Source organism: Ranitomeya variabilis, chromosome 1 (genome assembly GCF_051348905.1).
Source record: "Ranitomeya variabilis isolate aRanVar5 chromosome 1, aRanVar5.hap1, whole genome shotgun sequence".
Lineage (NCBI taxonomy): Eukaryota > Metazoa > Chordata > Amphibia > Anura > Dendrobatidae > Ranitomeya > Ranitomeya variabilis.
In genome coordinates this window covers 150056622-150069740 of record NC_135232.1, presented here as the reverse complement: position 1 = coordinate 150069740, position 13119 = coordinate 150056622, and the positions used below count along the sequence as shown (strand labels likewise).

Here is a 13119-nt window from a genome sequence, read left to right as displayed (position 1 = left end):
CAAGAGGCAAAAAATCAAGGTGTTGCAGTGGCCTAGTCAGTCTCCTGACCTTAACCCAATTGAAAACTTGTGGAAGGAGCTCAAGATTAAAGTCCGCATGAGACACCCAAAGAACCTAGATAACTTGGAGAAGATCTGCATGGAGGAGTGGGCTAAGATAACTCCAGAGACCTGTGCCGGCCTGATCAGGTCTTATAAAAGATGATTATTAGCTGTAATTGCAAACAAAGGTTATTCCACAAAATATTAAACCTAGGGGTTGAATAATAATTGACCCACACTTTTATGTTTAAAATTTATAAAAATTTAACTGAGCAACAAAACTTTTTGGTTTGTAAGATTTATGCATCTGTTAATAAATCCTGCTCTTGTTTGAAGTTTGAAGGCTCTAACTTATTTGCATCTTATTAAACCTGCTAAATCTGCAGGGGGTTGAATACTACTTTTAGGCACTGTATATACAATGCAACAAGATAATACCACGACAAGTGTCTTAGGCTTCTTTCACACTTCCGTTGTCTGGTTGTCTGGTTGCCATCATAATGCGTCACCGCGACGTATCGACAGATGTCTTAAAAATAGTGGAAAACGGATGTAATGCATTCAGTTTTTTTATGGATGCGTTGAATGAGGTGCTGCCTGAATTTGAATGTAGAAAATTCAGGAGAGAGAGAGATATTCCCCTGAGTAGAAAATCTTTCCACGCACGCTCAGAATAAAAAAACGGGATACGTCGCTGGATTCCAGTTTTTGACGGTCATAAAAATAGGTATGTCACACCACTCGGTATTCTCTTCTAGACAGGGATTTTTCTTCCCTGGAGGTGCGATTTGTTAAGTCTGGGGAAATGAACTCATCATATGTGAATAATAGTTTCTATAAATAAACATTAGTTGGTAAATAAATCCCAGTTAGTTACCTGGAAGGTATGTTTCAAGAGATATCCTTGAGTGGGTTGATGAATGTGGAAAGCCTATAATGGAATAGGTATATCCTAAATTGTAGTGCCTGCATAGGGAAGGCAAAGGAATATGTATAGCTACAGTATCAATATTAAATTATTAGGAATCATGTAATTGTTCCTTAATGGTAAGATATTGGCCCCAAGTCAGATCAGCTATAGCTCTGTGCACAATAAGCATAATATATATTGGAACTTTATATAGGTAATAGGTGCCAAGGGTAGCTGGAAGCTCCATTCCATGTATGTCACAGGTCTGTACAAAATGAGTGCCAAAAGTCAGTAATGCTGAGTAGCTGGAAGCTCCATTACCTGTATTTCACATGGCCCAGACCTAGTGCTTGCTTAAATGTGCAGTCAGGAGGCCACTAATGTAAAGATCTTACAAAATAAATATAATATACACAGCTCAGAAAAATAAAGGGAACACTTAAAACAGGATATAACTCCAAGTAAATCAAACTTATGTGAAATTAAACTGTCCACTTAACAAGCAACACTGTTTGACAATCAATTTCACATGCTGTTGTGCAAATGGAATAGACAACAGATAGAAATTATTGGCAATTATCAAAACACACTCAATAAAGGAGTGGTTCTGCAGGTGGGGACCACAGACCACATCTCAGTGCCAATGCTTTCTGGCTGATGTTTTGGTCACTTTTGAATGTTGGTTGTGCTTTCACACTCGTGGTAGCATGAGACGGACTCTACAACTCACACAAGTGGCTCAGTTAGTGCAGCTCATCCAGGATGACACATCAATGCGACCTGTTGCAAGAAGGTTTGCTGTGTCTGTCAGCGTAGTGTCCAGAGGCTGAAGGCGCTACCAGGAGACAGGCCAGAACACCAGGATTGTGCTCTTCACAGATGAAAGCAGGTTCACACTGAGCACATGTGACAGACGTGACAGAGTCTGGAGACGCCGTGGAGAGCGATCTGCAACATCCTTCAGCATGACCAGTTTAGCAATGGGTAAGTAATGGTGTGGGGTGACTTTTCTTTGGAGGGCCATACAGCTCTCCATGTGCTCGCCAGAGGTATCCTGACTGCCAGTAGGTACCGAGATGAGATCCTCAGACCCCTTGTGAGACCATATGCTGGTGCGGTTGGCCCTGGGTTCCTCCTAATGTAGAACAATGCCAGACCTCATGTGGCTGGAGTGTGTCAGCAGTTCCTGCAAGATGAAGGCATTGAAGCTGTGGACAGGCCCGCCTGTTCCCCAGACCTGAATCCGATTGAACACATCTGGGACATCATGTCTCGCACCATCCACCAACACCAGAGACTATCCAGGAGTTGGCGGATGCTTTAGTCCAGGTCTGGGAGGAGATTCCTCAGGAGACCATCTGCCGCCTCATCAGGAGCATGCCCAGGCATTGTAGGGAGGTCATACAGGCACGTGGAGGCTACACACACTACTGAGCATCATTTCCTTGTCTTGAGGCATTTCCACTAAAGTTGGATCAGCCTGTAACTTCATTTTCCACTTTGATTTTGAGCAACATTCTAACTCCAGACCTCCATGGGATATTAGTTGTGATTTACGTTAATAATTTTTAGGTTTTATTGTTCTCAACACATTCCTTTATGTAATGAATAAAGATTTACAACTGGAATATTTCATTCAATGATATCTAGGATGTGGGATTTTAGTGTTCCCATTATTTTTTTGAGCAGTGTATATTGGAATAAAGTAATAGGTGCCAAGAGTCACTAATGCTGAGTAACTGGAAGCTCCATTATCTGTATGTCACAGGTCTGTGCAAAACAAACATAATCTACACTCACCGGCCACTTTATTAGGTACACCTGTCCAACTTCTTGTTAACACTTAATTTCTAATCAGCCAATCACATGGCGGCAACTCAGTGCATTTAGGCATGTAGACATGGTCAAGACAATCTCCTGCAGTTCAAACCGAGCATCAGTATGGGGAAGAAAGGTGATTTGAGTGCCTTTGAACGTGGCATGGTTGTTGGTGCCAGAAGGGCTGGTCTGAGTATTTCAGAAACTGCTGATCTACTGGGATTTTCACGCACAACCATCTCTAGGGTTTACAGAGAATGGTCCGAAAAAGAAAAAAAATCCAGTGAGCGGCAGTTCTGTGGGCGGAAATGCCTTGTTGATGCCAGAGGTCAGAGGAGAATGGGCAGACTGGTTCGAGCTGATAGAAAGGCAACAGTGACTCAAATCGCCACCCGTTACAACCAAGGTAGGCCTAAGAGCATCTCTGAACGCGCAGTGCGTCGAACTTTGAGGCAGATGGGCTACAGCAGCAGAAGACCACACCGGGTACCACTCCTTTCAGCTAAGAACAGGAAACTGAGGCTACAATTTGTACAAGCTCATCGAAATTGGACAGTAGAAGATTGGAAAAACGTTGCTTGGTCTGATGAGTCTCGATTTCTGCTGCGACGTTCGGATGGTAGGGTCAGAATTTGACGTAAACAACATGAAAGCATGGATCCATCCTGCCTTGTATGGAGCATCTTTGGGATGTGCAGCCGACAAATCTGCGGCAACTGTGTGATGCCATCATGTCAATGTGGACCAAAATCTCTGAGGAATGCTTCCAGCACCTTGTTGAATCTATGCCACGAAGAATTGAGGCAGTTCTGAAGGCAAAAGGGGGTCCAACCCGTTACTAGCATGGTGTACCTAATAAAGTGGCCGGTGAGTGTATATTGGAACTTTATATAAGTAATAAGTGCCAAGGGTCAGTTCGTGGGTGGGTAAAATGGTCATGGTCACCCTTTATTACGTTTCAGCAAGATGGGCAATTTAGACAGGGGAAGGTTCCCTTTCTCTGTGTGTCAAGAAATGTCTGTCTAGGTTGTCTGTTAGAACTGCCTATATCTGCTCTGACCACTGTATCTTCTATGTTACGCGGTCTGCGTTTGCACATTAAAAGGAGGGTTTTGAAGGCATCAATTTCTTAGTAAGCTCTATGCATTAGTGGCCTATGGACTGCACATTTAAGCAAGCACTAGGTCTGGGCCATGTGAAATACAGGTAATGGAGCTTCCGGCTACTCAGCATTGCTGACCCTTGGCACTCATTTTGTACAGACCTGTGACATACAGGGAATGGAGCTTCCAGCTACCCTTGACACCTATTACCTATACTGTATAAAGTTCCAATATATATTATGCTTATTGTGCACAGAGCTATAGCTGATCTGACTTGGGGCCAATATCTTATCATTATTAAAGGTACAATTACATGATTTCTAATAATTTAATATTGATACCGTAGCTATACATATTCCTTTGCCTTCCCTATGCAGGCACTATAATTTAGGATATACCTATTCCATTATAGGCTTTCCACATTTATCAACCCACTCAAGGAAATCTCTTGAACCATACCTTCCAGCTAACTAACTGAGATTTATTTAACAACTAATGTTTATTTATAGAAACTATTATTCACATATGATGCATTCATTTCCCCAGACTTAAAAAATCGCACCTCCAGGGAAGAAAAATCCCTGTCTAGAAGAGAATACCTACTGAGTGGTGTGACATACCGGTACCTATTTTTATGACTTTGCTTCCTGTGTGATTCTATGCTTATTCTATATTTTTCATATGATTCTGTGCTTCGTCTATGCTTCTTTTACAATGTCTCAGATACTCTATGCTAAAACACTCTTCTCAACTACAAATCTCTTTTGCCCTCAAGCTTTTGAAAGTACATTTTGGTTGCTGATTGATACTCTGATGAGATATGTACTGTATATAATCTAGCAAGTGACATTAAGACACTTGCCGTGGTATTATCTTGTTGCATTGTATATATGTATATAAGTCACCCACATGTATGTGTACCACATACACATGTTACACCACTGTATATACTTAAGTTATGTTTTATCGTTGTTTCATTTTTAGCAACTGTCGTGAAAAAGGCCGAATTGGCCGAAACGCGTTGACATTCAAAGGTTGCTCTTATTTTTTTATCTTTAATAATAGAAATCTTGTTTGCATTCAAAATGAGTGTGCAATTGATATTTATTCTACATGGTCTATGAGGGATTTCATCAATCCCCTCAACCTGCACCTCCACTAGTGAAACTTAGAGTACACGCCAATATCTAATTTTCATGGTTTCTGGATTGTGAGTCGTGGGGAAAGCAAAAGAATTGTCAACAGAACTACGGGAATAGGTAGCTGAACTGTATAAAACAGGAAAGGGATATAAAAAGATATCAAAGGAATTGATAAAGCCAGTCAGAAACGTTCAGACTGTGGTTAACAAATGTAAAATCAGGGGCTCTTTAAAACAAAATCATGTCATCCACAACTGCCAGGAAAATTGTTTGGGATGCAAAGAAAAACCCACAATTAATATCAGCTAAAATAGAGTACTCTCTGAAAACCAGCGGTGTGGCTGTTTCAAGTTGCACAATAAGGAGGCACTTGAAGAAAATGGGCAGCATGATCGAGTTGCCAGAAGAAAGCCATTACTGTGCAAATGCCATAATACACAAAAGACACTGTCACTGAGTCTCTGTTCCCAGCCGGGATGAACTGCGGTGACCTCGGTGAGATCCCCGCTAGCACCATGAAAATTTTTCTCACGGTGCTAGCGGGGATCTCACCAAGGACACCGCAGTTCATCCTGGCTGGGAAGGAGCCTCAGTGACGTCACCATTAGTCAACAGTGGTTCTCCGCCTGGATGGTCGCATCTTGGCACTGTCCAGGTTGAAATCTAATTATCCCCCATACATGGATTACGGCGCGGGACAGAACGACGGTCAGGTATGGTATATTGTTGTTTTATTATTTTTGGTTTATTACAGGAGAACGAGGGCTTCGGTGGAATTAAGCGAGGTCGTAAGTATGGTTTAATTGAAATTATTAAAGGAGTCTGTGTCATTCTTTCAATTAAAGGACTTTATTCTGGCTGCCTGTGTTTTCTTACAATGTGACTATGGGGTTAGTAATGGGGGTGTCTTATTGATGCCTCTCCATTAGGGTTGAGCGACTTTTCATTTTTTGAGATCGAGTCGGGTTTCACGAAACCCGACTTTCTCAAAAGTCGGGTCGAGTGAAATCGGCCGATCTTATTGAAAAGTCGGGGTCGGGGATCGGCAAAAACACGAAACCCAATGCAAGTCAATGGGGAAGCATACTTTTTAATATTTGCTTCAGCGCGATAATGTTGAAAAGCCGGTAATTCAATTGCCGGCTTTTCATTTCTCCTGCCTAAACCCGACATGATATGAGACATGGTTTACATACAGTAAACCATCTCATATCCCCCTTTTGTTTTGCATATTCCACACTACTAATGTTAGTAGTGTGTATGTGCAAAATTTCGGCACTGTAGCTTGTAAAATAAAGGGTTAAATCGCGGAAAAAATTGGCGTGGGCTCCCGCGCAATTTTCTCCGCCAGAGTGGTAAAGCCAGTGACTGAGGGCAGATATTAATAGCCTAGAGAGGGTCCATGGTTATTGGCCCCCCCTGGCTACAAACATCTGCCCCCAGCCACCCCAGAAAAGGCACATCTGGAAGATGCGCCTATTCTGGCACTTGGCCACTCTCTTCCCACTCCCGTGTAGCTGTGGGATATGGGGTAATGAAGGGTTAATGCCACCTTGCTATTGTAAGGTGACATTAAGCCAGATTAATAATGGAGAGGTGTCAATTATGTCACCTATCCATTATTAATCCAATTGTATGAAAGGGTTAAAAAAACACACACATTATTAAAAAGTATTTTAATGAAATAAACAAACAGGTTGTTTTAATATTTTATTGCTCTCTCAATCCAGCTGAAGACCCTCGCTTGGCAAAATAATAAACCCACAATATACATACCTTCTGATGACCTGTCACGTCCCACGAGGTAATCCATCTAAAGGGGTTAAAATATTTTACAGGCAGGAGCCCTGCTATAATGCAGCTGTGCTCGTGCCTGTAAGCCCCGGCGAATGAAGGAAATGTAGGTCAATGACCTATAGTTACCTTCAGTCGCGGTGATGCGCCCCCTGCTGGATGTCCTCATATGACGTCGAGCATGGGAAAAAGTTCCCAGGCTGCAGTTCACGAGGACATCCAGTAGAGGGCGCATCAACGCGACTGAAGGTAACTATAGGTCATTGACCTACATTTCCTTAATTCCCCGGGGATTACAGGCACGGAGCAAAGCTGCATTATAGCAGGGCTCCTGCCTGTAAAATATTTTAACCCCTTCAGATGGATTACCTCGTGGGACGTGACAGGTCATCAGAAGGTATGTATATTGTGGGTTTATTATTTTGCCAAGCGAGTGTCTTCAGCTGGATTGAGAGAGCAATAAAATATTAAAACAACCTCTTTGTTTATTTCATTAAAATACTTTTTAATAATGTGTGTGTGTTTTTTTAACCCTTTCATACAATTGGATTAATAATGGATAGGTGTCATAATTGACGCCTCTCCATTATTAATCTGGCTTAATGTCACCTTACAATAGCAAGGTGGCATTAACCCTTCATTACCCCATATCCCACCGCTACACGGGAGTGGGAAGAGAGTGGCCAAGTGCCAGAATAGGCGCATCTTCCAGATGTGCCTTTTCTGGGGTGGCTGGGGGCAGATGTTTGTAGCCAGGGGGGGCCAATTACCATGGACCCTCTCTAGGCTATTAATATCTGCCCTCAGTCACTGGCTTTACCACTCTGGCGGAGAAAATTGCGTGGGAGCCCACGCCAATTTTTTCCACGATTTAACCCTTTATTTTACAAGCTACAGCGCCGAAATTTTGCACATACACACTACTAACATTAGTAGTGTGGAATATGCAAAAAAAAGGGGGATATGAGATGGTTTACTGTATGTAAACCATGTCTTCTCATATCATGTCGGGTTTAGGCAGGAGAAATGAAAAGCCGTCAATTGAATTACCGGCTTTTCACATATATCGCGCTGAAGTAAATATAAATATATATATATATATATATATATATATATATATATATATATATGTGTCTCAATGACATATATATATATATATATATATATATAAAATGAAACCCGACTTTGCAGCGAAGATCGCCCACGGCCGACCCGATCCCACAGTGAGATTGGGTCGGGTTTCACGAAACCCGACTTTCACAAAAGTCGGCCGACTTTTGAAATTTGCCGATCTGTTTCGCTCAACCCTACTCTCCATTACTAACCTCGGAGCTTGATGTCACCTGACGTAACATCAACCTCCCAACTATCACCCCACTACCCTCTACTACAGTGCAAGTGGGAAGAGCCAGGCAAAGTACCGGCCTGCTGTTTTTAGGCTGGGGGGCGCCAGTATCCATGGCTCCTTACCAGTCTGAGAATACCAGCCCCCAGCTGTCTGCTTTAGCAAGGTTGGTTGCCAAAAATGGGGGGACCCCATGCCATTTTTTTAAATAATTAAAAAATACGGCGTGGACACCCCTGTATTCTTGATAACTTGCCTTGCTGAAGCTGACAGCTGAGGGTTTCAGCCCCCAGCTATGAGTTTTGCCTGGCTGGTTATCAAAAATAGGGGGAACCCACGCCCGTTTTTTTTAAATAATTTAGTTACTGGGCAGGAGCGGCTGGTGAATTCTCCCATCCGCCACTCCTGCTCTCGCTGTTATTAGCGGCAGCAGGTTTTGGATGATGGGAGCAGTTGTCCAATCAGCTGATACCTGTGACTGGAGGTAAAATTTATACCTCCAATCACAGCTGAGCGTTCACGCTGTCTTTTGACAGCGTGGAAACTGCGGCTCTCTGACTGTCAGAGATGATTTCACCGCCGATCAGAAGCAGTGTTTGTGACAAACACCCAGTGTTCGGGCAGCCGAATCCGAATAGTAACACGGACTTCCTGGTGAAGTCCATATTCGGTGTCTATGTCCGAACAGTAGATGTTCGGTATGGACTCCGAACTTTACTGTTCGTGTTCGCTCATGTCTACCCAACATTTCTATTCCAAGGTTAAAAATGATTAAGAACCTTTGGTGACATCACAGTCATGTGACCATGATGACATCAAAGGTCCTTTAACTGAAGAGTATACAGGAGCTGAAGAGGAGACAGGCAGGTATGTATCGTATGTGCAGTGTGTGTATATTTACATGTGTATGTGCAGTAGGTGTATATACATGTGCAGTGTGTGTGTGATGACATTATTATATGTAAATAAATATTTTTTTGTTGTTGAATATTTAATGGGGATTGTTGTTTAAAGAAAAAAATAAGACATCCCCTTAAAATTAGCCTTAACCCATGTTTTGGAGCAAAAAAATAATATAAGACCCATCTTACTATTGGAGAAACACTGTTTTTTTAATTTGTCTAAAGCATATTGAGCTATTTGCTAATTTTATGTTAATTTAATATGTTGAATATTAAAATGCGTAGCTTAATTGAGAATATTAATCCTCATGTTATGTCCTTCTCATGTTCTAGGTTCCATCCCTGGACCAATAGTATTTGGAGTCGTCATAGATAGCAGTTGTATTTTATGGAACTTGAATGAATGTGGGACACAGGGCGCTTGTTGGACCTATAATAATTCAAGCATATCTTACAAACTGATCGGCATCAGTAAGTATTAATACATTTTCACACCAAGGAAGTAGGCCGAAACCCAAATTAATGTAAGGGACTATGGATTTCTATAGAAGATTATTTCTAGTTATTTTATGACAAGGAGACACACATTAGAGCCCAACGGTTCTCACAGTGTCAGGGCTGACGCGGACTCAGTGTGGGTGCAGGCATGCTCTGCGCTGCTTTCTGAAATGTGTAGGGAGTGGTGGCCACAGACTGACAGGAGTGGGAGGTCAGAGTGCACCCTCCCTGATACTGTGTGCTCACCACTGGGCTCCTCCAGTACCAGTGCTCACACACAGGAATACATTTTCAAGATGTTGCCTAGTCTCAATCTATTAATAAAATGGCACCTAGAGAGAGTGACTGACAATTAGAGAGCTGCTGCAGGCAAATGATCCCTATAGCTGGCCCCTCTCCTTAATGTAGTTTGTCATCTTTAGTTATGTTTAATCTGCCTAAAATATAAACACAACATACTTACTTTTTGGATTCCTCGCAGCTTCCCTATGTCAGTGTAATACCCCAGAGAGGGGTATTACTATAATTTTGTATACTGTAATTTATAATACAGCAGTTTTGAACTATTTCCTGTAGAAGTTTGTTTTATAGTCACTGTGAGTCAGTAGTTATTGCAGCAGCCCAGGTGGTAAATACTTAACCTTCTCACTGAGCCAGTTGCTAGGATAATAGCTTGGTGGGTGGAGACAGATGCACTCAAATTCTTACAACTGTTGGAAGCGTTCGGACTCTAATTACAGTTCAGTTAGAGTCAAGCCTAGTCCGAGTTCTTGCAGAGCCAATCCAACAAACATGTAGAGGAAATATTCTCCCCATTTCAATGGGCCTCACACAGCAGACTAGTTGGATGGACCTGGTGGGATAGCTACAGACTTATACTGATGGACCCGGTGGGGTAGCTATACACTTATACTGGTTGACCCGGTGGGGGGAGGTACAGACTTATACTGATGGAGCCAGTGGGGTAGCTGCATACTTATGCTGATGGATCTTGTGGTTTAGCTGCACACTTTCACTGATGGACCCGGTGGGGTAGCTACACACTTATACTACTGGACCCAGTGGGGGAGGTACTGACTTATTCTGATGGACCCAGTGGAGTAGCTGCATACTTATACTGTTGGACCTGGTGGGGTAGCTGCAGACTTGCAATGATGGACCCGCTGGATTAGCTAAACACTTGTATTGATGGACCCGGTGGGGTAGCTACACACTTATACTGATAAATCCAGTGGGGTAGCTACAGACTTGTACTGATTGCCCCGATGGGGTAGCTGCACACTTATACTGATGAATCCAGTGGGGTAGCTACACACTTGTACTGATGGACCTGTTAGGGTAGCTTCAATCTTATACTGATGGAACTGGAGGGATGCCTTGGTCTCTATAGCACACTGCCTAAAGATAAGCCAGCTTGGATACAAAAGAAGTACTCAGTCACCAGTGAGTCTCACCCGTAGCACAGATGGGAATATGAGCACCCTGTATAATGAAGACTAGTGAGATTAGGACATGGGGGTTACTTAGGAGGTCACAGTCCTAGAGGGTGAAGGAGGTTTCATAGTGCCAGCACAGGATGCCAGTCCTAGTCACTGGATGAACCTGCTGTAAATGCACTCCCCTGATGTTCTCACTTTCTGTATCTGCAGCTTTCAGCTGTTAGCTTAAACATACTTTGAAAAGTAGTTGGCTGGGGACTATGTTCCTGATTTATCAAGACCGATGTCTTGAAGAGGCATGCTGAAGTCAGAAGCGTCTTAAGTAGCGCACGCCTCTTAATGAATCAGGCACATCTTAAATTGGTGAGCGCTTCCGTGCGCTTCACCACAAATCTTGCCCCAGTCAGCCTCGCTCCATCCAACACTCATCCCAGCTCCACCTGTGACCTGATTGACTGAGCTGGCTAACACTGGCATGAAAACTCTTCCACAAAAGAATTATCATTTTTCATACTGTTTTGCATCCAAATTCTGGCTAAATCGCTTTGATGAATTGGAGCTTATGGGTCTGGGCAGAGAGTAGTCTTGGACCAGTCACCTGAGTCATCATTTGCGATTTTGTTCAGTCATTTTTTTGTCTTACTTTATTGCTTTTTTTGCCCCAAATTATTTAAAATGGTGCACTTGAGTTTTGCCCAAAGTCCGTGGTTCAGGCAGAGTGAATCTAATGATGTTTCATTTAAAGGGGTTGTCTATATACAAACTTTATTCTAATCACTAGATCTTGAAATAATAATAAGTTCCACAATTGGGTGTATTTAAAAAAAAAAAGTTCCTGTGCTGAGATAATTTTATAAATGCTGTTGTGTCCTGTGTAATGGCTGTGTCTGACCGAACAGGAACATGGTCTGATCATACCACAGCTCCTGGCCAGGGGAGGATGCAAAAGAGATGATACAGACAGGACAAAATGGGATCACAGCTGATTCTTTCTTAGTTGTAAAACAATGTTTAAAAACAATCAGTGAAATGTTTTACCTCCCAAAAAGAATCATCTGCATTCCCCGGCCAACCTGTCTGTGTTCTCTCCTGCACTCATTTGATGTAGAAAAAAGATGATTTATTTTTAGCAATGAGCAAGTGTGCTCAGATAACGTTTTTTCCGAGCATGCTCGGTGTTATCAGAGCATCTTGGGAGTGCTCGGATATTATGCTCGAATCCCCACGGCTGCATGTTTTGTGGCTGTAAGGCCTCTTTCACACATTAGTTTTTGCCATCAGTCGCAATCTGTCGGCTCGACGGATTGACAGATCCATCACAGATTGTAAAAAACTTATGCGAAGGATCCATCTTTTCGACGGATCCGACTAGGGGGGTGTTATGAACTGGTGGTTTAGGAGCGACATGCGACTAGCTCTGAACAGGTGGCAACTATACTGACCGCAGTTCCTGATCTTAACACAACACTAGAAGTAGCCGTGGGATGTTCCTGTCACTCCCTAGACACCTCGTCACAGCCGGAGAACTAACTACCCCTAAAGGTAGAAACAGGAAAGCTATCTTGCCTCAGAGAAAATCCCCAAAGGATAGACAGCCCCCCGCAAATATTGACTGTGAGTGGAGAGGGAAATGACATACGTAGAATGAAACAAGATGTAGCAAAGGAGGCCACTTCTAGCTAGATAGATAGTACAGGACAGAATACTATGTGGTCAGTAATAAACACTAGAAAAAGTCCACCGCAGAGAATGCAAAAATCTCCACACCTGACTAAAGGTGTGGAGGGCAAATCTGCTGCCCAGAGCTTCCAGCTTAGCTGAATAGATCCATACTGATAAGCTGGACTAGAAAGAAAAACATAGAATGTGCTGAACAATTAAGTCCACAACAAGTGGATAGCAAAAGAACAAAGCAAGGACTTATCTTTGCTGAACTTGTCAGAATATGAGGGAATTCCAAAAGAGATGTGACTCCAAGCAGGAACCATTGACAACTGGCACTGACTGAGGGATAAGGCCAGACTAAAATAGCCAAGCCAGAAAGACAATCAGTGGAAGCAGCTGCTGATGCTAAATCCAAGGAGCAGCCATTCCACTTAAAACCACCGGAGGGAGCCCAAGAGCAG

At 42.7% G+C, this 13119-nt stretch overlaps 1 protein-coding gene across 1 annotated transcript in view; it reads left to right on the top strand.

The window, feature by feature from the left end:
• The window catches only part of SLCO4C1 (solute carrier organic anion transporter family member 4C1), a 136325-nt gene that overhangs the window by 104102 nt on the left and 19104 nt on the right, over positions 1-13119 (top strand). The window contains exon 12 of the mRNA XM_077289742.1: positions 9390-9527. Coding sequence (XP_077145857.1) covers positions 9390-9527 — 138 coding nt within the window. The remainder of the gene's footprint in view (positions 1-9389; positions 9528-13119) is intronic.